The sequence below is a fragment of the Drosophila sulfurigaster genome, chromosome 2L, assembly GCF_023558435.1.
Source record: "Drosophila sulfurigaster albostrigata strain 15112-1811.04 chromosome 2L, ASM2355843v2, whole genome shotgun sequence".
Lineage (NCBI taxonomy): Eukaryota > Metazoa > Arthropoda > Insecta > Diptera > Drosophilidae > Drosophila > Drosophila sulfurigaster.
This window is the reverse complement of record NC_084881.1, coordinates 17,283,702-17,310,474: the sequence shown is the minus strand read 5'-3', so window position 1 is coordinate 17,310,474 and position 26,773 is coordinate 17,283,702. Positions and strand designations below refer to the sequence as shown.

Here is a 26,773-nt window from a genome sequence, read left to right as displayed (position 1 = left end):
TTGTAGCATGGTCAACTAATGATGATAGATCAAGCATACTTACACTTAGTCACTCACTGACACACACACACACACACACACACAGGCACACACAGGCATACACATGCTCACACACACATTTGTGAGGATGACAGGATGCCGTCGTTGCCAAGTATCATTATGTGACACCGTAACTAATTTCATTCTCGGACAGCAACGTTGGTGGTCTATCCCCATTGCAGATGTAAAGGACATCGAGTATCCTGCCATATACAACAGCAATAAGAACAACAAGTTTGCGACTAAGCGAACAGCTTTTGCTCATTATTATACCCGCTACCCATAGGGTAGAAGGGTATTATAACTTTGTGCCGGCAGGAAATGTATGTAACAGGTAGAAGGAGGCATCTCTGACCCTATAAAGTATATATATTCTTGATCAGCGTCAACAGCCGAGACGATATAGCCATGTCCGTCTGTCCGTCTGTCCGTCTGTGTGTCTGTCCGTCTGTCCGTCTGTCCGTCTATCCGTATGAACACCTAGATCTCAGAGACTATAAGAGATAGAGCTATAATTTTTTTTTTCGACAGCATTTGTTATGTTTGCACGCAGATCAAGTTTGTTTCAAATTTTTGCCACGCCCACTTCCGCCCCCGCATATCAAAAAAATCGAATAACAAGCGTAATTTTAAAGCTAGAATTGCGAATTTTGGTATATACAATATTTACTATAGTAGTTATGATTCCTGAAAATTTGGTTGCGATCAGATAAAAATTGTCGAAGTTATTAAAGAAATACTTTTGTATGGGCAAAAACGCTTACTTATTAGGGTCTGAGTTGCTTTGGCTGACAATCTGGTATATTGTGCCGTCTATGGTATATTTTGAATGCGGTACTATGTCGATATACCAAATATACCATTTGGTATATTTTTAGTATTTTTGCAGTATATTCGGTATATTTTGAGAAAATACCGCAAAATATGTTTCTTTTATTCAAAATGGGTAGCGGGTATCTCACAGTCGAGTACACTCGACTGTAGCTTTCTTACTTGTTTATTAATTGGTTTTAATGTTGATGGAAATACGAGTAGTTTGTTGCACTTGCTCCATAGTTTCTTGCACAATTCAATTATTTTCAACATGCTCAAACACAAAACCAGCAACAAGTATTTTTTCTCTCTAAATAATTTCAATGATGCATATATTAACTATTTGTTTGCCATACTCGATATAAATATTTCAACATAATTTTAATTAAGAGAGAGAGAAGTGATCGGAATTTGTGTGGTTGGAACTTTGGCATTTTTCAGGTGAATATTTTACATTTTTGCGCTTAGCTAAAATCGAATTATAAGCGCGATTAAAATAGCGAGAGGTGCTCTTTAATTAAAGAACTTAATTGCGATTGTACTGAATGTTGATTACAGAATTGGTTTATAAATATTTGTATTAAACATGTTTTTATTAAAAACGACAATAAACTAAAAACATTATCTCTCGTTAGTTTTGCTGACTATCTTTGTTATCGAAGCTCATAAATAGAATGCTAAGTTGCTTATCAAGAAAATATATTATATACACTGGCAGTTTTCTTCAAATAATCAGACTCTCAATGCAAAAATATTTATACAAAATACGTGGTTGAAATGAAAATACATTTACTCAGTTTAATGCTGGACAAATGCTTACGAAATAAAATTGCCATTTTTTATTTAAAATGTGCCTTAATGTCAATGCTTATTATACTTGTTCACAATTAAAAATGTAAATAAACAACAGTAGGAGTTGATTAATTTGATAACCCGAAATTCAGTCTACTTTTTACAATAAATTTTTATTTCAATTAAATCAATCAAAGAAAATGTTGCGCAAAACTTTGTAGAAACTCAGTTTTAACTTTTTGCACCCAAAAAGAGAACAACCTAAAGAAAAGGCATCACCTACTTCACTACCCCCATAAGAAATGCAAGTCTCATTAATTTGGTTGGCTTGCAATTTAAAATTTAGTGCAGATTGTCGGTCCCCCAGTTAATTAACACCTGTGTGTGTATGTGTGTATGTGTTACTGAAGCAGCAACCAGAGGCGACTAGCTACCAGAGGGGTTTGGTTGAAACCAACCACTTCAGTCACACTTTTGTGCCGTCGCCGTGTTCGCTGACGCAAAGCGGAAGTGGCACTTTGGAAGAAGAAGCCGACGCCGCTGCTGCTTTTGTTGCGGCTGGCGATGCTGATGCTGATGGTGCTGCTGTTGCTGCTGCTGCCACCAGTAAGCGTATCGAAAACCGAAACTTTTGATGGAAAAAGTTTGCAACAACAAACGCATTCTGGGGCCGGCTTTGGCGTCCTTAAAACCGTCAAGCAGCAACTTGCTATAATTCTCGCACATTGCCTCATGAATTTTGATTTTTTTTTCCTCTCGCTTTTTACTTATTTTTGATTTTATTTTTTTTTTTAAAGCGCTGGCTTAGATTTGAATAATGAGCTTTTGCTAGGTGTAAAGGTAGGCGTGCTCTAAGCCGTGGCGGCTAAACAAATTTATGCCTAGATAAGAGCATGTCCAGGGCACTGGGACTGAAACAATTGAAATGTGCGAGATGCAGCACAACTTTTGTTTGAGGGTCGCGACCAAAAGTGCTACGTGAATTGTGGCTCTAGAAATAATGGCAGAGTTCAGGCCTCGACTATGACAGGACCACCATGAAATACGACGGCCAAGTTGCCAGCCACGAGAATTCTGGTTAGTTGCACTTACATAGAAGGCCAAAAGGACCTCTCTCCTCGTAATTCATAAGCAGAGAGCTGCACTGCGTTTAATGTATGTGCGTTTGGTTGCTGTGGGGCCACACATTATGCTTTTGACCAACATGGAAAAGCCAGCAGCCGCTGGCAACAAATTGAATTGACTGTCAGCAATTCTCGAGATTTGCCTAATTGCTCAACAACATCAAAGGCAAACAACTACTTAAAGCTGACGCTGAAGCTGTAGCTGTAGCTGCAACTCATGTCTGTCTCCGTCTCTATCTGCCCCAACATCTTTTGCTCTTATGCAAATGCGCAATAGCAACAAAAACTTTGTCACAAAGCGCAAAAAAAAAAAGGTGGGGGGGGGAGAAGGAAGACAGACCAGAGGGAATGGCGGCAAGCAGAAACTGCAACAGGGGCAAGTTTTTAACTCAGTGGTAGCCGCAGCTAGAATGCTGATGACTTTGGTAACAACTTAAATTGTTTGGCAGCACTCACTGCAGATACTCTTGCAACGAGGGCAAAGTTGAAATGCGTTTAGGGACTGTCGATTTGTAAGCAAACTGCTGCTTCTTCTAATACTATGTCGTAGTGTCAGCAATCCGAATATATATAGTATATATCTAGTGAGCAACGTCAGCCGTTTAAGCCAATTATACCGTCAACTTTAACTTATGACTGCAATATCCCAAATGCACACAAATTGTTATCATACTTAACAAAATTGCTGTCAAAGCTTTTTATTTGTAAAATGTAAAAGAGATTCAGTTGCTTTAGTGCATGTTATATTTAATATTGTTGAAGCATTTTACAGTTCAAATATATATTTTATTCATGCAATCTTCATCCAAAATTTGCTTATAATATAAAATAGTTGTTTATGATATTTATAATATATTTTGATAGCATTTGAGTTTCACTATTGATACTTTTTCTTATAAATAATAATGAATTTCTTTTCACTTAAGCCACTTGAAATAACGAATGGCATTGAGTTTAATTTGCCAGTTTAGAGTAAATGTAAGTGCCCAATAAAATAATCACAATAAATAAATTATACACAACACACAACAGTATCCCCAATCGAGTCCAATTTACCATTGGATTAACTGGCCTGCAAGCAGCCAAAAATTGCCCCTCTTCGGGTAACTGCATTTCCTCTTCGAATTGAGGCACGTCGATCACTGTCTCTGGAGTGCTATCATCATCCCACAGCACTTCTCTACTTTCCCTAAAGAAAATTCGCATTTAGTTGACTATTTACACATAACAAATTTGATTCGATTTACCGATTAGGCATTTTGAAGAAACAAAATCCGCGACTCGACGTTGTTGTTAGCCTAATGACAATGAGCAAACTGATCCCAGAAAACAAAAGCGGAGCTGACCAAAGGCAGCGACGCAACATTATGCTGAAGTCAGCATTTGTTATTCTAAGAAACCATTGGCCTCCCAGGAATATATTTTCTGAATTTGTATATACGACCAACAAAGTTGTCAACCAAACTTATTTAAGTGCTTGAGACCATTTAAATATCTAATTATTGTAAAACGTAAATATATTGTAACATATGTAAAAGCAGCACTTTTGTTATTAGCTTAATTGTAATTCTATATATTTGAAATTATACAATTTAATTTAATTCCAAGCATCAGCAAAATACATTTTTACTCTGTAAATATTTTTAATGCGTGAAAAGAGTATAACGATTTAATGCGGAGTAATGTAACATGAACTAATTGTAAAATTCCTTATCATGTGCAGATGGCTTTAACTCTGCTTTATGCTCTGATAAGGTATTAGTTTATGATGGAAAAATATTTAAAAAATTTCACAACTCTTTCATAAGTCTTTACTTAAAAGAGAAGAAAAATAATTCTTTCATTATGCAACCAAAAAAAAAAATCTATTTATTCAATTCATTCCCCAGGGTATTCTGATTTCCACTCTCCATTTTCAACATTATTTACATTTCGCATATATATTAAGCTAATTATAAATTTGAATACCATTTGCTGGGGGTCATTTGACACTTTCGGCATGAGAAATTTACCGAAAAACACCAGTTGCCGGCACTGTAACATGTTTTATTATCTAACAATTATACAGTGTTTGCTTGTAGTTTAAATCAATACATAAACATATTTAACATATTTGTATTCGTTAGAAATTTAACCATTAAAAATACGATAGTAAATATCAACAGCAAATATTGTTACAATGTAAACAGAAAAGGCATTTGTTTAACTATTTATGTGTTTGTAAATGCGGCCTTTAAATTTGATCGGTTTATGTGGCCAAAGAAGAACAAGTTGCGAGGGAAATCGACTAAAAAATACTCTTTAAAATTCATGAGTCTCGAAGTATGGGTTTATGTTAAAGCATTTTGTATATAAAGCAAAATAACTAATTTAATGAAATTTAGAGTATTTAAAGTTATCGATAGTTGAAATTGTTGGAATACAAAATTAATAATCTTAAAAAAATATCGCTTACCCATCAAAATATGTATCTCCAGCTTATATGAGTGGTATTGTGGTATTTGACTTCAAAATGCAATCTGCAAATATACTGCATAAGAAAGAGCAGCGTCAGAAAGATTTTTGTTTATGTTTACTTATATGAATTGTAGTGGAGAAAAAGAAACTTTCAGCGCGGGCAACTGAAACGCATTTCATTCATGATGAAAGCTAACGACAACAGTCAACAAAAAACCCATAAAATCAACAGTTTTGTATACAAAATATAGAGTTGTCAGTGATATAGTAAGACTTTTTTCTGGCTAGTCAGAAAATTCCAACAACGAGAGAGAGCCACAAAATAATTGAAGTCATAATTGATAAGGTTGCAGTTTTGAAAGAGTCAAACGAAGAATATGTGCTATAAGTATTCTCGGCTTCTCACTTATCTTATCTGAGTCAGAAAAGCACACACACTCAACAGTCAACACACAACACAGTTGTTGAGTTGTTGTTGCCAATTAACACCTTTGTGCTTTGTGATAATGAGGCAGACAAAAACTGCTCACTGACGACAGAAACTGGTCGATTCGAATCGTTGTTGTTGTCGTTGTTGCTGTTGTTGTTGACTTGCTGTTGACTGTTTCGACTGCCTGAGAATTGTCGCTGCTGCTCGATTAGTTGAAAGACGCACGCGTTACGGCATGGACACAGACGAGAAGAAGGCGGCGGGCACATCGTCGGGCCATGATGAGATCGATTTTACCAGCGGCTACGAAACACAATATCGCAAGGAATACAGTCCATTAAAACCGATCTATGTTCCGCCACCGGATAAACGCAATGCCTGGTTTCGCAGTTGGCCAACGATACTGATGATCCTCTTTCTGGCCAGCGTATTTCTCCTTGGCACCATTCTGCTGGTGGTGCAAGTCTTCACGACGAGCGTGTTGCAGGTGCTGCTCATTGTGGCTGCCTATGTGGCGATAGCAGCTGTCATGATCTGGATGGAGGTGCAGAGCATCAAAGTGCGATGATTTCTTCTTAGTCATCCAACCAACTTCGAACAGTGTGACTAATGTGACGAAATATATCATTTTGTTGGGGAACATTTTTAAGTGTTGTGTCAACTTATTAAATATTATCATATCGGAATGAAAAGACTTTAATATAGTTAATACCAATGCCAAATAGCGTTTAAATACTGCGAAAAGGAAACAAATACTGTATTTAGTATTTATATAATACTATAACTTTGTCGTGCTCCTGATACGATATGTATATGTGTGTGTGTGCGTGTGTATCTTATGTACAAAACCTGTTAAGTGTAATCAAACCGCTTTTTTTATGACCAATAAATGAAGCAACCAACACATAAATAAGAAAATCATATATATAGAGTATGTTCTCTTTATCCGTTGTGCAAGATAAGCTAAATTCAATTGAGACCTAAATCACTATTAGTTAGTTAGTTATTGCATCGAGTGACAATGAAATATAATTGGTAACACAGCAGAACTCTCGACACTGAAGGTCATCGAGCACAGAAATATAAACTCATATATAGACAGTTATACAACAAAAATAATTTATTGCAATAAAAATAAAACTTGTGAATCAATGGCGCAAACCACGCATTTATTGACTTTTTATTTCCATCGAAAAGTATGAGAAGTCGCTGAATATTGAAAAAGAATTTTTTCCCACAATATTGAGAGAATAGTTGCCATCCATAAAGTTCACAAAGAATTCAAAAGTTTAAACTCTCGAAATTCTGTGACGCACTTTTGTTTTTATCTACCAGCTTACTTTAATAGCTAACAATTGGAATTGGAGCAATTATAAATTGAGATTGTTTATTGAAATTCCACTTGATTGATTGGGTTGGGTAATCTATCAACGAAGTGTAACAAGTTTATTTAGGTTAATTCAATTAGCAAACTGAACTCATTTAAATTGTTATATATTGCATTCCCTGAACTGAAAATATCTGTTGCACTTTTTGCTACTGCATCAAACGTAATTAAAAACTTGCAGCACCATTGAGTTGCTAATTTGTAAACACAACTTTTAACATGCACTTGCAATTCGTTTTCACTTTTCACTTTTATTTTCGAGAGAAGAGCAAAACATAACAAAGGGAAATCTCATCCTTTAGAAACAAAATAGTGAACGCGTTGGGGCATTAAACTTTAATTTCCGCTGTCAGAAGACAGGACGGGGCAAACAGCTGAGTTACCTTAATTACTCTTTCTCGTTCTCTCAGATGTCGAGCCATGCTAATTATTTGCAGTGTGCAGTACATGTGGATTACTCTCTCACTCTCTCTCTCTCTCTCTCTTCTTTCTCTCTCGCTGGTTTTCTTTCTCCTTCTGCTAGTCCAGACGACGACGCCGGCGTATTTAATTATAATGGCAGAGTGCGCTTAGCTTAAGCATTAATGCCATTTCCGTTTGTTGACGGAGACGGCGATGGCGATGGCGATTGCCGCGCACGATGAGCGACAGACTCGGAACGAAGGATATTCATTTTGTGGGACCAGCTCAAAGAGGCGTGGTCCTTTGTTTTTCTTCTTCATTTTTTTCCATTTCGGTGTTTTTCTATTTTTAGCCACTGCCGGGATAAGAGTGGCTTTCTAATTAGACGCTTGCCATGGCCTTTACACATAATTTTTCTTTGACTGTGCAAAAGATTACGCTGCATATTATAGGTCAAACCTTTGGCATTGCTTTCGCTTGAAACCGTATTTCTTTGGTGTCTACGGCTAATTAAAGTGGTTAATTATTTGCTACAAAATTGTACCGACAATTAATTTTATTTAAAGACAACTTCCCATTGATTGAATCAAAAAAACAAATATTAAGTTCATACGAAATACGAAAAATTCAATCAATGCCTTACAGCGTCAGAACATCTCTCTTGACTTTAATTGAACAAGTTTTTTTCACAATTGTTAAAGTTGCACATATTTTCCAAAGTATTTCATAATCGAGTCTACATTTATACACGGCTTCAGGCATTCATTGATTTATTGCTGTCCTGCCACTTGACCAATATGGTCGATAAATGTTTTATGGCAACAAAAGCAGACTGCGTTTCATTGTTTTGCGAAGTAGTTTTTTATTTACGAATATTTTTTAAATTGTATGCAAAGCTTGAATAATACACAATAGTTTAATTCAAAAGTAAATTGCACAATAAAACAGGCTTCAAGGAAAACAGAGAAAATACTGTTACTCCTTTTATTGGCTGGGAAAATAAATCTAAGGCTTAAGTAAATCTTACTTGAATGCTTTTTATTTAGCTACTCAAGTGCTGGCAAGCTCAACGTTAGACTAACTAAATGGAAAATTGTATCCAAGGCATGCAATGAGTATTTGAAAAGTCCTTGGGAACTGAAGACTCAATATCTATGAGAATATATATGAACATATAATATTCGGTTTGTATGTCAAGATTTAAAATAAAGAAAAACAAGTAAGAAAGCTGCAGTCGTGTGTGCTCAGTACGGTATTATTCCACAAAATATACCGTATTAATATACCGAAGAATATATTGATATGGTACTACCCGAAAATATGAGAAGAAAGTCCTACTTACTGGCATTCTTCCTATACCAAAGAGTTTATTAAATAACTTTAACAATTTTCATCTGATTGCATCCAAACTTATAATACCCTTCTACCTTATATGTAGCGGGTATAAAATATACATTCACTTTAGAAGCCAAATTTAAAGCAGAAAATAACAAAGACTGTGTCAATGAACGCAGCTTATTTGAAATGAGTTCAAGCACCTCTCAACGTACTTTATGCATTCCATATTAAATTGTAATCATATTGTTTTATCAGCTTCGTAACAGATTCAATTGATAAATCGTGTATATGTATCAATTCCGTTTTAAGCAAAAGTGCAAACAAATTTGATTATAGACAGATTGTATACACAAACATACACGAATAAACCTTTAGTAAATATTTATTGTTAATAATGTATGTAAATTATGCACATACGGAATGTATTTTTTACGTGTTATTTTTTTTTTACCAATAAATTGACATGCCAAAAGCAAAAAGACGACCGCAACACTTTCAATTAGAGTAATTATTTTTTAAATGATTCAACACAAATATGCTGGTAAATATGCATTTTGTAATTAGCATTGAAATGCTTTAAACGTTTGTAGTTGAAAATTTCAGAACTGTCGTCGCGAATGAGTTAGCTGTATTCATTCAGATTAATTGAATACAAGCGCATTTGAATATTCAATTAAGTTCAACTGCCAATTTGTTGTTAAGCTGATGCGGTGCTAACCGAAAAACGTGAATCATTCGCAATGAAAATAAACCCATTCAACTCTTTCTCGATTTCGTTTTGCTATCATTCATTCGACTAGCCAAAAATTGGCCAATTTCAGCTCAATATTCAAGCACCTCCTCAGGCCTTTTCAGAAAAATGAGAAATGTTCATAAATTTTTCAGTAAAAATACAAAATATATTAAAAATATTTAGCCAAAAACTCATCACATGCAGAGATTAAACTAGTTTTCAAATATCAATATGATTGTCAAAAATACATTTTTAAAATTTATTTAAGTTTATACAAATGTTATCTTTATGCAAGTTTCCTCGTGTATTTATTTGAATTAAAAATTTAAATAACACTTGAAAATCTTTTCCAGTATTTTTCCCAGTTGTATTTTTGTAAATTGGAGCAAAACCAACTCAAATCAAATCTTGTTGATCTACATTCGTCAACTTCCAAACCCAAAACTGAAAAGTGCAAATACGACCAGCTGAATAATTGTACTGCATATATATATATATACTATATATAGTGTATTTGTAACGAGTAACGAGCATGTCAAAGCATTTTGTGACATCTTTTATTTATTCTGTAAGCCCGAAAATGCCCGAAAAAGTCAAGAGTACGCAAACAACGTGCATAAATTACCACAAAGAGACACGTTGAGCATCAGACTTTCTACTGCTCCAACGTACTGTGTATATATGCAGTTCAGCCATAGTTCTCCACTGCAATGCGAAAATGTGTTGAAATATTAAAACGAAAACAAAACAAAAAAAGAAAAAAAAAAACATCGAGTGAAAGAGTGAAAGAGAAAAGACCACACTGCAAAATTGTAGCCAAATGCAGATGAGCTGCATTCTTTCTATGGGAAAGTTTTTGGACACTTTTGTGAAAGCCTAACAGGCCACTTTAGTTTTAACCGCAAAGTTTGCTGTGTGCTCCGACCTCGTTGCACTTTTGTGTTGGGCATTGGCCTTTCATGTCATTTAACTATTTTTAGTTTTTTTTTTCATACTCTCAATACCATGTATTAGAAATGGGGTATTTAGTTCCAGCATTTTCTTTAATTCAATTTATGCTTTCATCATTTTTTCATTATAAACGAAGCTATATCATTGATGATGTTCATCTGTCTATCTGGCTGTCTGGCTGTCTGTCTGCCCTCTGTAAGTCTGTTCATCTGCCTAGATCTCATAGACTAAGAGCTAGAAATATATTTTTTTTAACAGAACTTATTATTTTAAAAAAAAATCGTATAGGAAGCTTTATTTAAAAATTTGGTACAAGCAATAACAACAACAGTTTTTTATGATTTCGCTGTGATCAGATAAAAACTGTAGAAGTTATTAATAAAATTATTTTGTTTGACGAAAAATGCCTACTCCAATCGTGTCTTATTTGCTTTGGCTGACAAACTGATATATTTTGATCTCTATGGTATATTTAGAATGTAGTACTCTATCAAAATACCAAATACAGCCTTTGGTGTATTTTGAGTGTACTACTCTAAAGATATTCCATATATTTCGTATATTCCGCATATTTCGTTATATTTTACTACTTTTTAGTATATTTACTAATTGCATCTTCAGACTGTCGTTTTATTGAAACAGTGTAGCTCACTCGACAATAGTTTTTTACTGGTAATTTCTGCCTCTTCATGATATCTCCTTCTTGGGCAGGGTATCATTCAATTTAGCACTCTCATTCATGTTTGTTTTTCGCTCTTATGCTTTCTATTTGATAGCAAATCGCAAGGACAATTGTGTCCAGCACACTGTTGATTGCCAGCGCCAGTACAATGGGAATCTATAGGAATGCTTGTGGCCACACACACACACACACACACATCAAAAGTGGTCTGAGTGTGTCCATGTCTGGACTATATTTATTTAGATTTAAGTCAGTGGCGCAAAGCATAAGCTGCTCCTAAAGCTTTAATCTGCACGTTGAACACATTTATTTGCATATATAGCTTCATATATGAACAATAAGTATTCCAACAACGTTTGCCTTGGCTTTATTTATTTATTCTCTTCTTTTTTATTATTGCCTTATGGTCGATTATTCGAGTGTATTTACTTTTGCCCTTTTTTCTTGCAGCTGCATTTAATAGCATGAAAATTAATTTGACATTTAATAGTATGTTGCATTGTTTTCTACCTGACACATGGCATATTTGTTTATTATACCCTATGCTCATTAAATTCAATAGTCGAGTATATTTACACGTCTAGCTTCATAACTATGCGATTAATTCATGTACATTAAAGGGTATGTAATAATCGCTCGCTGCGTCTAGGTGAAATTTACCTTGTTTATTTATTGTATTAATGTTTGCGAAATGCAAACAAATTGAGCTGGCATATTTTATGCTCGCCTTTATTGTCACGTGTCGGTTGCCAATGATGCCAGCATATTATATTTATGAATAACACAAATAAATCAGCCAACCAATGGCCTGTTAATGTGTTAATAATTTCATGCAGTTGCCGTTTCGCTTGCGCACACTTGATTAATAGACAATTGCAGTTGCAATGTGTATCAAGAAATCATATTAAACAGAAATTAAGGAAAGCAAATTCCTAAGCATCAATTAATTGTTTAAACACGTAAATAATGATGTAGTTGGTCAAAAAAAACTGACAAAATAAACAGGTAATTTTTCCATGCTAAATCATGTTAATTAATACACTAATTTATTGAATCTTGAAGCGAGTTAAATTAACGGTGAAAGCAACATGGTCTGTTAATGTTTTTAACTAATATGAGTTTACTTTATTTCTAAATTAAAATAATATAAAATGAAATAAATTGTTATTTCAAGCATTCACTTTTCGAAATTTGTGTTTAGTAATTTGCACAAAATTTATTCGCTGTACACCGCAGCGTATGCGTGTTATTTTTGTATGCTGGCAACACTTCAGGTTTGAGTCCATGCTAAAGTAAGCTTTTCATAACTTGTATTTGCGAAAATATGTGCGCAAGCTAAAATGCTTTCAAAGCTAACGACATTGCACAGCTTTCGTAGTTGTGTCTTAGTTAAGTATAAAGCTTTTATAAACATTTAAAAATACACAATTATTAAATGAAATATTAGTGTAAAAAGGTTATGCGACAATTTATTTTGTCATCCATTAACAACCAACATATGATGGAATTTAAAAAATGACAAATTTGTCAGAGGCAAATCCCTGCATGAAATCTGACAACCCTAGGCACGACGCATTACCCAAGGAGCCCTAAAGCGCCGACTACGATGATGACAACGACGACTGCGTCTAGCAACGACGCAAGCAATGCGAAAGCTTCTCAATTTGTCGTAAATTTTCCGGCACAACAGACGCAATCATTTTTTGGCGGAGTCGCGCGAGCTGTGTGTTGAGTTGAGCGCAAAGTAAAGAACCAAAGTGAAAATGCTGAAAAACGTAGAAAATTCTCAAATGCAAACTCATAGACAAACCTAATCGAATTAAGTGTGCAAATTTTAAAACACAAAGAAATAAAAGTTGCCTTAATTAACTTAACAAAATGTTTGGCTAAAATGAAATAGTATTTGGTTTCCGAGCGAGGGAAAAGAGACAGAGAGCGAGTGTGAAAGCGAGAGAGTAAGAGAGTGCGAGTGATTGCAGAGGAGAGAGGGAAGAGAAAATTGTGCAAGAAAAGCAAGTGCAATAAACTGTGAATTATCCAGAATTAGCGCTGGGCAACAGAAATGCTATTGCTCTCTGTCCACGGGACGAACAATGATAATTCTATTGCTGAATGTCCAGCTTTATCGTCGTATATGTGTATTATGCAAATTAATTTCAATTGGTTTGCACTCTGGATACACAAACGCAGCAGCAGCCACCGCAGCAGCAACAAGAGCTAGTCACAGCAGCAGCAGCAGCAACAGCAACAGCAAAAGCGGCTTCATTTTCATCCTAGCTTGTAGCTGTTGTTGTTATTCTTGTTGTTGTTGCTTGTAGTAGTTGTCGTAGTATGCGTAGTTGTAGTTGTAGTCGGTTGGTTGCTCGCACTCGTAGTAGTAGTAACTATAGTTGTGAATAGTTTTTCCACTCGGTTTTTCGTATACACAATTTGGACAAACGATGTGATGCTCCGCCACATTCCTGAGAATTTTCCCCCCCTAATTTGCAGCTCGGCAAAAATTGCGAATGCTCACCTGTGTCCACCTCCAGGTGCCAACCTCTCTCAACCTCCCATCTACATTATAAACAAGTGTGTGTTTATGGAGAACTATGTGTGCGTGAGCGTGTGCATGTGCGTGTGTGTGTGTACGTGCTTGCCTTGATTTACCGGCTTTTGTAGCGGAAAACCCATGAAAATTGTTTCACAAGAATTTTTTAATCATACGTGCAATGCACGTCGCTTTTGAGAAAGTAAACGAAACCTTAGCTCTAAAGTAATTAAAAAACTATGTTGAAAACATAAAAACTAGAAGCGCATGCAACGGGAAAATGTTCCACACACAATTATTCAACATTTTGTTGCCACACTTCATTTATTCTACTAGAAATGCCAATCGGAAGTTGAGATTAAAGGTTGAACTTAAAGGTTCCGAAAGATAATATCAAGCAAATTAAAGTTGCTATTTAAAATTCTGTAAGCTATTTGATACTAAATGTAATTTTCCTCAAAGAAAAGCTATTTGAGATCTAAGGCTCAAAGAAACTCTCTTGATGTCTTTATTTTGTTGAATAAGTTTATCTTCTATTTTCATGAATAGTTTATTTTAATCAACATCTGATAGTTTTAATTTGTGCTTGCAAATATAAATAATTTATTTACTTAATAACATATTTTCAATGTGCACAACATCAAGATAGCATTGTCTATTTAATATATTTTTAGAACTTAATCATCCGCAGCCCTTTTATGATAAAAAAAAGTATACATTAAAAAGTACAATACAATTTAAATCAAAGATAATCATCATGCATATGAAATGCAGTCACTTTTGCCGGTGCCTACTGAGAGTTGACTAAAAATAAAATATCCGCCTGACAATAATATCAATTTCAATAAGAACTGCTCGTTGGCTAGGGGAGAAGAGTAGGGGAGAAAAGCAACCGGCAGCAGGTTCAGCAGTTCCATGCCACAAATGGAAGCGACAGCAGAGCACACAATCAACAAAAAGCATTGCACGAGACTCTCATTAAAAAAGCAGTCGAGTCGTCGGCATACAGATAAGAAGCCGAAAATGTTAATTTGTATAACAGCAAAAAAAAAAAAGAAAAACTACGAGTTCGAGTTGGAGTATGAGAACAACTATAAGCTTGAGAGTGCTCATACTTCTGATACTGTTGCTGCTGCTGCTGCAACTTTGACTTTTGCTTTTGCTTTTGCTTTTGTCATGCAGCACAGTGTGGACACCGGCTGGGTGACTCTCAACAGCAATCACAGCAATTGCGGGCAGACAGAGAGTCAGTCAGCCAGAGATGCTCAGTTTCTACAATAGGGACAGAAAGAGACACACACACTATATATACATACATACATATATCTATATACATACATATGTATATGTTCATGTGAGTAGGGACAACGTTGCGACGTCAGTTGCACAATTTTGCACAAAAAACCAAAGCATAATCATGAATAATGAGCGCTTGTGATAAGTGAGAAGTGCCCAGTGGCAAATGTGAGCAACATTTTAACAAAATTTTATATAATTAAAATTCTTTTATGTTATAAGTCAACATTTTACACACTTTTCCGCCTCTGAACTGTAGTAAAAACGTAGCTAGTAGCTTCGCATTTTTGCTCAAAGCGAACTGGTTACCCAGTGTCGCAGCCAATTTCCAACTGGGCACTCGTTAAGCCCGCTTTGGACTCCCGGTTGAACGCTTAGCGCGCCCAGACTTGCAGTATGAAACGGGAATTGGTTCGGTACGGTTCGCTAAATGGTCGCCAAAGGTGAAAAGTTTGCCAAGAGTTTACAAACATTTATGCAGCTACAATACAACAAAAAAAAAAAAGAAACTAAAACTACAGCATATTTATTTTTGTGTTTTGCCTAAAAGAAAAGTGAAAATTTTGTAATTTCCATTTCCCCACACATACATTTCCATCACATTTATATATATTTACGCGTGTGTATGTGTGTGTAGTCTTTTCACATTTGATTAGTTGGGTTTGCCGCCCAAGCCAGCGCTTGTGTCACAGTTTGGATTTATTTTATTTACGCCGTAGTCGACCGTTTAGTTTGTCAACTTCAATTGATATTAATTTACTTTCTTCACATTTAGCTGCCTCTCTATGTGAATCTGAATCTGAATCTGTCTGTGACTGTGTCTGTATCTCTCTGCATGTGCCGCTGACTGTCAGCCTTGTATGCGATCAGATTTAAGCACAAAGGTCAGCAAATAAACAAATTGTCGCATATTATGGTTGTTTATCATACCGAATAACAAAACACACACACACACTTTCGCGTTTGCAAATTTTTCACATAAATTCGCAATAGTCGTAAAAGTATCTTTAGATACAATTGTCTCTGCTGCGGCAAAGCAAAAAGAGGAACACAAAACTGAACTGTTAAACACTATCTTGAAAACTGTCAAGAAAATCGTTTCAAAGACTGGTTTTTCTTCGCATTTTCATTTCGATCGGATTTTCTCAGACAGCAGCACGTAATCGAGCCAAATATGTCGAAAAAGCTGCAAAAGCTGTACTTATAGCATCAGGTCCAAATTCAATTGTGATCCGCTCGATACTCTATTCTGGGCATATAAACGAAACTGTGATTTCATTTGCATACAAAACACTTTTCGAGAGCATTAAATTGAAGACTCAACGCCAGGCATTTCAATGAGTTGAACACGCTAAAACAACAAAAAAAACTAATCAAAAAAACTGTCCAACTCGGTTCCTTTTTTTTATTTTTGGTTGCTCACTTATCTTTTTCCAACAGCTTTTGGCAATTATGTAAAGTGTTTGAGGCAAAGAATTTGCAAGTGAAAATGAATAAAATCGTGGTACCATAAGCATTACGAAACTCAACAAAACTTGAAACTAAAACACTCCAGAGAAAAGAAAAGAGAGAGAGAGTGTGTGAAAACTCTTGAAAAGTGCTAACAATTAAAAACAATTTTCGCAACAATAGACAAAACTAAAACTTGAATGTCACACAAAATGTTGCAAGTGCCGGCAGCAACATTGTTGGTGTTGTTGTTGCTCATACAGCTGGTGGCAGCAGCAGCAACAACCACTGGCGACAGTGCAACAGCAGCACAAGCAGCAACGACGGCAACAGCAACCAGCATCATGGAACGCCAAATTGATTCAAGTCTGAAGAATGCCAAGCTGATTGAGAGCAAACTGCTGCCCGATTTGGTGGCAATGCAACGCAATCAGGAAGATGACAAGTGGCAGCACATTTACCGGTTTATCGACGATGGCTTTCCAGTTTTAGAGCTATACGGCTATAAGACCAAGCCTGGTGAGTGCGACGAATGACACACAAATACAAATATCAAGCACACTCACACACACACTCACACATACACAGACTGAAATTCAATTTAAAAGATACTCAGAGGTATTCAGTTCATTTACTGCTGTGAATCATGGGGGCAAAACCATTCGATTACTTGTACGGTAATAAATACCAAATAAATTATGTGTTTGGAGATGAGAATATTAAAGATATTTAAATGTGAAAATATTACAGATGAATAATTGAATAGATCAAATAAATAGAATAGATTCTTTATATAATATAAAAAAAAAATTAGTAATATGATAAAACAAAAATAATATAATATTTAATTCGATGCAATAATAAGTAGGAAAGCTGCAGTTGAGTGTGCTCGACGGTGAGTTACCGTCTACCCAATTCAAATAAAAGCCAAATAGTGCGGTATTAATTTAAAAATATACCAGATTAATACCACAAAAATACTACAAATATACCAAAAAATATATTTTATACCATCGAGCGCAAAATATACCACATTGTCAGCCTAAGCTACTAAGACCCGTTACAACAAGACGTTTTTTTCTATACAAAAGAATTTGTTGAATAACTCCTAACAAAATTGTATCTGATTGCAACAAGAAATATACCGCAAAAATACTTAAATTTACCTCATTCTATCTATATTTGGTATATCGATACAATAATAGCCCCGTTAATAATTATGTATGTCTTCAATAACTTCTAAAAACATTATGCGATCTCAGTCAAATTTTCAGAAATTATAAAAACTCTATTATTGTATGTATTTTTTCGGTTTCGAGGGGATGCCCTCTGCCTGTGACATTTTTTTCCCGTAGACACAAAATTATAATACTCTTCTACCCTATGGGTAGCTTTTATAAACAGTATTTAATGATTATGCAAACAATTTGTAAAGCAACTCCTTAAATTTTTCTTCTAAACGTAAAGAAAAACCAAACATTATTATAGTAAATTTGTTATATAATTCAAAGAGTTTTACAACAATAAACTGTCATATTGCAAATAAATAAATAATCTAGGGTTTAGAATGCGTCAGATTGTAATGCTTTGTCCAAGCCTCTGGGGAGGCAACAAGCAGACTGTTTGTAAACATGGACAAAACCCAACTATAGTAGAAAACCTCGAGAATGTGACTGCGATTATATTGAAAAATATTCCAGTTGCTGCGTTCCCTGGCACTAAATAGAACCAACTTGTAGAGGCAGAAGATTTGCAGCTACAAAAAGAAAAGAAATATAGAGAATGCACATAGTTAGTCCCTAACTCACCTGAGATTGTTTCTTGCCATTCTTTCTAAAGCGCAGTAATTGCGATCCAAACTGCTTCTCAATTGAGCTTATTGAGAGACATTGCTGCAGCAGACAAAGTGGATAGAGCATTGCGTAAACCGAGATGTGCAGAAAATGCCTAATATTATGCTGATCGTACAAAAATATATGAAAGTTGAGCATAAATGCCGTGAGATGTGCTAAGAGAGCTGTCCAAACGAATGGACGGAAAAATGGTTCAAAACTTTTCCGCAGTTTCATCAATGCCATATAGTGATCCAAGAGCTCTTTGTGTGCGGTAGCTGTGTGGCAACGTCGGAGTTGCAACTGCTGTTTGTAGCAGCCATACAGCAGCAAAAGTCCCAAATGAACCAGCATTGAGAGCACAAAAGGTTGAAGGCAAACAAATAACACAGCCGATAGAAAGCAAAACCTGCTGATTATGGATTCAGGTCCAACATAGGGCAAACGACTGATTTCATATTCGGAAAACATATCCGCAGCAGGAATAAAAGATTCTTTTACATACACAAGAAATAGCCACCAATTGATGGCAGGTTCATTTCCACTGAGTCTTCTACTGTCACGATAAATGAGCACAAATTCGTTGAGCATCGTTTGCACCTCGTTCTTGAAGTGTTTATAGATATACAAGAAAGCCACACACACGACTATGTATTGATACCGCAAGATGATGGCGCTGAGATAGTAAACCATTTGCAAGCCATAATCATTGGGATTCGCAGTTAGCGATAATATCTGCAGAAAGTGTTTGATATAAAAGATTGAGTACAGAGTCATGGAAAGATACATCCATGGGCGAATCCAGATGAAGTGCATCAGCGAGATGACGAATTGCAGTGCTTGACGTCGCTTAAACTTGCCACATTCTGGGGCATAGCGATAGATGTTGCAACCGAGCAGAGTTGCCAACGCAGCGAGAATTTGTAATGTTTTTGTTAGAGCCGTCATCAGTGAACTGAGTCAGCACAAGCAGTCGAACCATTCCATATTCTATGAACCCATCAAGTGGGTGGCTCAGTGACGACGACGACGACGTTGATAAATTGATGATTTGCTAAATGATTGCATCATTGCTTTAATGGTTAAGGATTCGGAAAATATGGCCATGGTCAAGTGAAGAACAACCAAAAAAAAAAGTGATAAATTGAAACCTACTCTATGTGGTAAGGGTGCACAAACGTTTTTGCTAGAAGCGTGTGTGGAAATATAATATATTGTGTAAAGTAGTTCAAGTTGCAAAATAAACATTTTAGCTAAGACTCTATGAGAAGGACAAAACAAATTTAATCATGAGCACCTCAAAAATGTAAAAATAAGGGCAATTTAATAGTAAATTTAGTATATATTTAATGTACTAAATAAAATACAACCGAAGGTAGTAAAAATATTGCAATTTTGAACATTCAAATCTGTTCGTTTTTCAAAAAGAAATACTCAATTCTCACTGAGATAAAAATCATAATTTTGATGTTATAAAACACATCTTGATTTCAAAACCATTTGATATTAGACCGAAATCATATTAATGAAATGATTTTTAGGTTTTATTTTAAGAAATTGGCATTTTTCAAATTAATATTCTTATAGAGAACTCATTTATAAATATAAATGGTCTTAATGTTAGAAACTGTTCAGTATATGAAATAATATTATATCAATATTTTCAATATCAACAGTTTCAAGCCAATTACAATCTGGCATATTTTGAATATAGTATGTTCAATATACCAAATATAACCATCGATATAATTGTAGTATTTTTGCAGTATGTCATACATATTTTAAATTTAATATCGCATATATTGACCTTTCTTACTTAATTCTTTGGGCCTTTGCACACTTTAGCATATTATTAACAACCATAAAATAATGCAAATTAGCAAAATTCGAACCCTAAACTATTGTTTAGACAAACTGTACAGTAAACGTAATAATGTATTTATAGCTTCGAAACCGTAATCATATCGTTTTCAATATTCAAATTCGAGTTCAATACAGAATATTAATATTTCTGATATTCCAAGTTTCGTAATTATTGCAGAGAACTAATGCCAAGTAATTTGATAAATCATTGTTATGCTCGTGATCGAATACACGCTGCATAATAATGAATCCAAGTACTATAGTAAACCCGATAGACAAACACTCCCATTAAATCGCACGTGCAACTATTTCAGTATATGATAATATCAAAAATTGACTAAGCTTAGAAGGTTCATTGTCTTCAGTTTAACTATAGAGTAAATGCAGGAATTACACTTAATTAAAATACAAAACAACCTGCAATTATTTTTAGAATGAATATACATTTTAAAAAACGTAAGATAACAATCTAATTTATAAATTATTTATTTTGTAGATCTACCCTACACATTAATTATACCCAAAATCGATGTGCGCAGCATTGAGAAGCCGCGCCTGAAGGAGTTCATGTTGGAGCATTTGGTGCCGGGTAAAATCTTTGATAGCTACAACACCGCATCGAATGGCAAGGAAGAGGAGGAGTCAATTGGTAATGGGAATGGACATAAAATCGTTTTTCGTAAATTGGAAAAGTCGCACAACAATGTTTGGCTACTCAATGGCCAGCAAATACTCTACAAGCTGCGTATCAATGAACATTTGATGGCCATCGGAATTGATGGTTATTTGGGCGATAGAAAATCGCCCTATTCCAAGCGCAACATACAGGAAACGAACAAGTGAGTACACCCGAATTTTGTACGGAACACACTTTGAAACTATTTGATTTACGACTTGATTAGAGAGTGCACAAAAAAACTTTGTGTGCTTCAGTCATAGTTTTCTGTTTGGAATTTCTATTTGATTTGCTTGACCCAACAAAACTTTAGTTTTTTGCATTTTTAAAACATTTTTAACGAGAAATTTTTGGCAGTGTAAGCCTTAATGCTACTAGTTTGTTTGCGGTCAAATAGTGCACTCATGCGAAATTTATCAGCACACACACAGTCCTAGAAAAGTTTCAGTACTTTTTTTTTTGGGTAACTTTTCGAGGCACTTCCTTACCACCCATTGTCTCTCTCTCTCTCTCTCTATCCCTCTCTCTATGCATCTTCTCGTCCGTTTCTATTCTGCAGTCGCTACAATGACCCACAGCCGTTGGAGCAGCCAAACATTACCAATGCACATGCCAAAGTGGAGCCCATTATTAAGGAATCAAAGGCCAGTCCATTGATGTCGTTTCTGGCCAACATGAAGACGGGCACCAAAGTCTTTCAGCATTTTCTCTCCAAAAGCAATCTGACACGCATTATGGATGATAATGCCTATACGGTCCTCATTCCATCGGACAATGCCTTTCAACGTTGGCATCCCATCGATTGGGGCTTCTATCCGTTCAGTGTGCCCGAGTTCACCGAGAGTGTATTGCGTAATCACTTCCTGCCCATGCAGCGCCCGTTGCGCATCTCCGATGTTAAGAATATGGATCAAATGGTCGTCCACACCATGGGCGGTGAGGATGTCATCTTCCATGGTCAACGTAAGTGCCAAAGTTCTTAGTTTACATATTTAGCAATTTGCAAATAATTTACGATTTTCATTTTCCCCAAAACAGCCACGCCCACTGTGAACAATGTGAGCATTATGTCGGAATACACACTCTCCAATGGCAATCAGGTGTTCATCATCTCCGAGGTTCTATTTGTCTCCGAGGCTGTGGTTTCCAAATTGCATCAGGTAACAAATCACACACATACACACACACACTCGCACACCGCACACACACATTCTTTGAAATATGAGCTAAAGTTGCATGTTATCAATGCAGATGCACAAGGATAAGGAGACGCCTCCTTTGCTCGCTTTCCCGTGGTTTGGCGCACAATTTCTATCGCATTCATTTCTGGCCTTGGAGCGAGATTCACGTTTTACGCAAATTACAAGGTAAACTTGAATATTTATGACACTCAAGCCATGTAATCAATTAACCAGCAAATGTGAAAGCAATAAACCAAATGAGTATTAGATCAGCACTGGGACAAATTACATTTTAAATGAGACAAGGGAAGAAAAGTTGAATATGACTAAATTGAAATTTGAATAATTAAATTAACAAATTAAATTTGAAATGGAAAAGGTGTCAATTGAAAAGAAATAAGTCTTGCATTTATCTAATTTGGAGGAGAATAAATAATTTGTTGAATTAAGGAATTAAATTTCAAACAAATTTAAGTTGAGAATTCAAATTCATATTTAAAATAAGTCAAGCCGCATATAAGTTTAAAATTTCATAAATTTTAAATTAAATTCAAAATAAAAAAGACACCGAATTTAAGCTATGAGCTATACAAATTTATAAATAAAATAGTGATACTATTAAAAGAAGAATTCTAAAAAGTTTGTAATGTTAGGTCAAATTAAAGTTATATTCAAAAGTCAATCTTTTTAATTATTGCCTTTGAAAATAATAATATGGACAACGAATTTAAGTTTCAACATGACTTAAATTGAAATAACATCACATATTAAACCTTTATTAAACGATAAAGCTACTAATATGTTAAAGTTAGTATGGAACCCGTTGATGTTTTACAATACCAAGTCTAAAGAAACGAGTTTAATACCAAATACTATAGTTCCTAAAGAAAAGTTTAAAAGTTCAATTGGTAAACCAACAAAATTAGTTTCTGATCTAATATATTAACATATCTTTATTCAAATTAATTGTAAATATATATTTTGAACACTTCTTTTAGATATCTAAACAATGCGGAAATCGCACCTCATATTTCTGGCGCCAATTACACTTTCTTTGTGCCTGAGGACAAGGCCTTCGAGAAGCTGGGCTTCGACAGGCTCTCCGATGATGTTATGGCAAGTTCTCAGTGAATAATTTCTAGCTAAACTTTTCTAATATTGTGAATTCCTTTTTATAGGCATCGCAGCGCGGAATTAAAATGTTATTGAATCACTTTGTGCGTGGACGACTTTACAATCGAGATCTGCGGGATAACGAAGTGTATGAGACAATTGGCGGGGGACATGTGAAGATCACCCGTAATCCGGGAAGTAATTACACGAGCGTGAACAATGCACAGATTACGGAGAGCGAAGTGTTTGTCTATAATCTGGGCACCATGTACTACATAGACGATATACTTTATTCGCACATGCTGCGCGATCACATCACCAAATCGACTAAAACGAGATCGGATCGAAATAATGGTGAAGCTGGCGGAGGATCACGCAGCACGATCCGTCCCAGCGATGTCGAGATTGTGCCCAATGAATTTGAGAGCGAGCACAATGGCGGCGATTATGCCATACATGGCGATGATGATGATTTCGAGGATGAGATTATAACGCCCAAAGCGTTGCCCGTCCAGATCTATGAGTTGCCCAAGTAAAAGCACATCGAATCAGATTGAGATTGATATTGAGATTGAGAACAGAGAATGACAGAATTAGTTTTGTGAGGAACGTTTTTTGGCCGAGCCGTGTGGAGGAAGTTTGATAATACATTATTGTGTGTGTGTGAGTGTGAGGGAAGACGCGCGCTTAAAGCGTTTTGTATAGTTCTGAGCTAATTTTTTAAAGATTTTTTTAGTTAGAGTTTAGTTTTCTTAAGTTTAGCATCGAAATGAGGCGGTGAAACGAAGTATACTACGAAAACAAGCAGCAACAAGAAACAAAATATACATACAACTCTCTAATCCTAAACAGAAAACTTATCAGCAAATTTTCAAATGAAGCTTGTAGAAATAGCGAGAAATTTAATAAAAGAAATACAAGATATAAAACACTGAAAATTTATGCAAAATTAAAAAAAACGAAAACAAATACGTATATACTTATATATTATATAACATATGTATATGTAGGAATACTACGAAGTATATGCAATTAGTCGCTCTTCGGATCTTTGTGCTTCTTTTGAGTCTAACCATAGAAAGGGAATGAGTGTGGGAGAAGGGGACGGGACAGGTAGGGGAAGGGGGAGGGACATAGGAAGAGCATAGCGAAAACATATCGGCTATCTAAAAATTTAAAACATTATCTGAGAAATGAAAAATGTAGCGCAAGAAAAGCAAAACAAAAGATACAATTTTTGGAATTCATCGTAGCCAAGCGCAATAGTTGTGAACAAAAAAAGTAATATCTATCTATATATATATATATATTATAATATTATGACAGATATTATATACAATACTTTTTTAGTTTCTAATTATGATATGATAATTATATGTATCTGTATCTGTGTATATGAACAACAACAAGAAGGAAAAGCAATGAAAATGAAAATCATGCAATTTTATAATAGTTTGTTAAAATACAAAAATAAAACCATAAAAGACAAACAGTCATTCTGAATTTTCTCTTTTTTTGAATTTTTATTATGAATTAGTTAAACGCAATACATGTAAGTATGCTTAAAACTACAGTATATCGTATATATTTGTATATTTTTGGGAGTATTGTATATGATTTCTTTTTCTTTGATTTTTTTGTTGGGTTTTTGTATAATTCTTGTATATAGCTATATGTATATAATAAGTATGTATGTCTGTTTTTATGTAAATAATACCTGTTATACTAATTGACCTAAACTAGAGTTGCTCTCTTTCATCTTTTCAGAATTGCAAAGAAAAACTTAAACAAAGCAGAGTGCACATAACAAATGACAATATCTCAAGGAAAACACTAACAACTAGTCTCTCAATAGTGAAAAGTTTTGGAGGGGGCAGTTTAACAAACAGAACTTTAAATCAAATATCAAATGCGTATTGCTTAGATAACTATTTCTACTACATAGACTACTCGTCTGGCTTATACATAAAATGTGCATGATATGGCGCATTTGTATTGCATGTTTTATCCGTCTTCTATATGGCCTTTTTACTACTTGAAGTTTTGAAGACATACATCTTAGATTTCTAGTATTCAAAATAGTATTTATAATAATATTCGAGCTTTGGTGAATCTCCTCGAATTACAATGTATCAAATTCTACAATCATATGGGTAATTCTCTGGCGAAAATGTCGTGTGCGACACTATCTAAAATGAACAAAAACATTTACCGAAACATTTTTTATTTTGAGGCAACACGAATCTGATAGCTCTTGATTAGCACTTTAATTAGAGCTAAGAATGATTTTTGAATTATTTTCTGTTTTAAGATAATCACAAAAAATGAAGGAATTTATATATTTTATCGTAAAACAGAAAATGATCCTAAAATCAGTCTTAGCTAAATATATTGTGTTAATCTGGAGTTATAAGAATACCTATTACTTATTCTTAAAAATGTTTCAGTTCATGTTTTATTGTCGCACGCCACAAATTTCGCCAGAGAATTACCCATATTTAAATTATATTATTTTTTGTGTGTGCCAATTTCTTGTTACGCTTGAGATCTAATTTTGATACCAAATAGTTTGTAGCTTAAATTATATTACAAATTAATTAAGTAAAATAAAATCGTGATATTTGTGAACGATATCAACTAATTGTAATTGGGAAAATATATAGGAGTTTTCTTCAGTTTTCAATCGTTTGCTTCATGAGCATTGTTTGCAGTTTGTTGGTTATTAGTTGCTGTAGTTGTTGCTGCTGCTGCTGCTGCTGCTGAAGTTGTTGCCACTGCTGCTGTTGCTACTGTTGTTGTAGTTGTCGTTGTATCAGTCTCGTTATCACTCAAATTCATTGGCTCCATCAGTTCCACATCCAATTCTGCAATACTTCCGCCGCCCTCTGCCGCAGCACCGCCGACAGCTCCTTCCAGCTCCTCAGCTGCTGGCTGCTTCGGCTTAAAACTATTGTTTTCCGCATTCAGTTCGTAGTTCTTGAAGGGATCAGCCAACTTCGAAGATGACTTTGGTGTACCTTGAGCTTGAGCTTGTGCAGCAGCACGTTGCATGCGTCGCTGCTGATTGCTGAACGTGGGACTCTCCGATCGGGCGCGTTGCAACAACGGACGTTGCTGCAGTGGCAGCTGTTGTTGCTGCTGATGATTGTAGCTGGCATCGTACTCTCGCGATCTGCCAAACTCAAAGCCATTCTGCCACTGCACATGCACATTCTCATACGATGGATCCTCATAACGATAGCTGCTGCTAGCTGTCGAGCTATTCGCTTGTCGCTTCTCTGCACCACTGCGGAGTCTGCTTAAATTGCTGTGCAGCGGACGATTTGTGGCATTGACATCACGTCGCATTGTGCCGGCACTAGCACATCCGCCATGAAAGCGCATCATATCCTGTGGCAAGGGTCCCAAGCCCAGGCGTGGCGTGCCATATGGATTGGACATCTGAGAGGCCACCGAAGCGGTGTCGCAGCTAACGCAATCGCGCGAGAACATAAAGTTAAAGTCAATCACCTGGAGACAGCACAAAGTGATGGAACTTATTTAATTGTTGGCCCAATAAGATCTTATTACCAGAGATAGCAAAGTGGAGTAAGTTGAAGCGGAATGTAAAGCAAAATAATAAATGTAAAGCAGATGTGAATTTAGCAAATAGAAAGCAACTTGTGAATAAGAAAAGTAAGATGAA

At 35.4% G+C, this 26,773-nt stretch overlaps 4 protein-coding genes and 1 long non-coding RNA gene across 8 annotated transcripts in view; 2 read left to right on the top strand and 3 right to left on the bottom strand.

The window, feature by feature from the left end:
* Positions 1 to 3,494: 3,494 nt before the first annotated feature.
* Positions 3,495 to 4,323, bottom strand: LOC133850241 (uncharacterized). The gene is made up of 2 exons (XR_009895609.1): positions 4,016 to 4,323; positions 3,495 to 3,957 (listed from the first exon to the last, which is right to left on the bottom strand). It is a non-coding gene; the product is annotated as an uncharacterized LOC133850241 (long non-coding RNA).
* Positions 4,324 to 5,223: 900 nt separating this feature from the next.
* Positions 5,224 to 26,773, bottom strand: part of LOC133834979 (ring canal kelch protein) — a 30,220-nt gene continuing 8,670 nt past the window's right edge. The window contains exon 6 of one of the 3 annotated variants that reach the window (XM_062264793.1): positions 5,224 to 5,298. In XM_062264793.1, the coding sequence (XP_062120777.1) occupies positions 5,227 to 5,298 (72 nt within the window). In that variant the 3' untranslated portion in view covers positions 5,224 to 5,226. Of the gene's footprint in view, positions 5,299 to 23,715; positions 26,599 to 26,773 lie in introns of those variants that run through there. The other 2 variants (XM_062264789.1, XM_062264790.1) reach the window with 2 other exon arrangements.
* On the top strand, positions 5,847 to 6,819 carry LOC133834989 (uncharacterized). Its single transcript, XM_062264816.1, has one exon. It carries the CDS (start codon positions 5,891 to 5,893, stop codon positions 6,221 to 6,223), a length of 333 nt encoding a protein of 110 aa, XP_062120800.1. The 5' UTR covers positions 5,847 to 5,890; the 3' UTR covers positions 6,224 to 6,819.
* LOC133834983 (uncharacterized) lies at positions 12,801 to 25,429 on the top strand. 2 transcript variants are annotated; one of them, XM_062264805.1, is made up of 8 exons: positions 12,801 to 12,892; positions 16,415 to 16,942; positions 20,615 to 20,957; positions 21,354 to 21,757; positions 21,833 to 21,954; positions 22,046 to 22,161; positions 22,974 to 23,091; positions 23,154 to 25,429. In XM_062264805.1, the coding sequence occupies exons 2-8, from the start codon at positions 16,624 to 16,626 to the stop codon at positions 23,622 to 23,624; spliced, it is 1,893 nt and encodes a 630-aa protein (XP_062120789.1). In that variant the 5' UTR covers positions 12,801 to 12,892; positions 16,415 to 16,623; the 3' UTR covers positions 23,625 to 25,429. The 2 variants fall into 2 exon arrangements, with proteins under 2 accessions (XP_062120789.1, XP_062120788.1); XM_062264804.1 differs by lacking the exon at positions 12,801 to 12,892 and adding an exon at positions 15,323 to 15,417.
* On the bottom strand, positions 17,965 to 19,535 carry LOC133850819 (uncharacterized). Its single transcript, XM_062287049.1, has 2 exons — positions 18,226 to 19,535; positions 17,965 to 18,179 (listed from the first exon to the last, which is right to left on the bottom strand). The coding sequence occupies exons 1-2, from the start codon at positions 19,201 to 19,203 to the stop codon at positions 17,979 to 17,981; spliced, it is 1,179 nt and encodes a 392-aa protein (XP_062143033.1). The 5' UTR covers positions 19,204 to 19,535; the 3' UTR covers positions 17,965 to 17,978.

Bases quoted from the DNA above. Each gene is read 5' to 3' on its own strand.
- LOC133834989 (XM_062264816.1), top strand. From the start codon at position 5,891: ATGGACACAGACGAGAAGAAGGCGGCGGGCACATCGTCGGGCCATGAT.
- LOC133834983 (XM_062264805.1), top strand. From the start codon at position 16,624: ATGTCACACAAAATGTTGCAAGTGCCGGCAGCAACATTGTTGGTGTTG. The intron at 16,943-20,614 runs GTGAGTGCGACG...TTTATTTTGTAG, and splicing joins CGGCTATAAGACCAAGCCTG to ATCTACCCTACACATTAATT. The intron at 22,162-22,973 runs GTAAACTTGAAT...CACTTCTTTTAG, and splicing joins CGTTTTACGCAAATTACAAG to ATATCTAAACAATGCGGAAA.
- LOC133850819 (XM_062287049.1), bottom strand. From the start codon at position 19,203: ATGACGGCTCTAACAAAAACATTACAAATTCTCGCTGCGTTGGCAACT. The intron at 18,180-18,225 runs TAGGGACTAACT...TTCTTTTTGTAG, and splicing joins AGAAACAATCTCAGGTGAGT to CTGCAAATCTTCTGCCTCTA.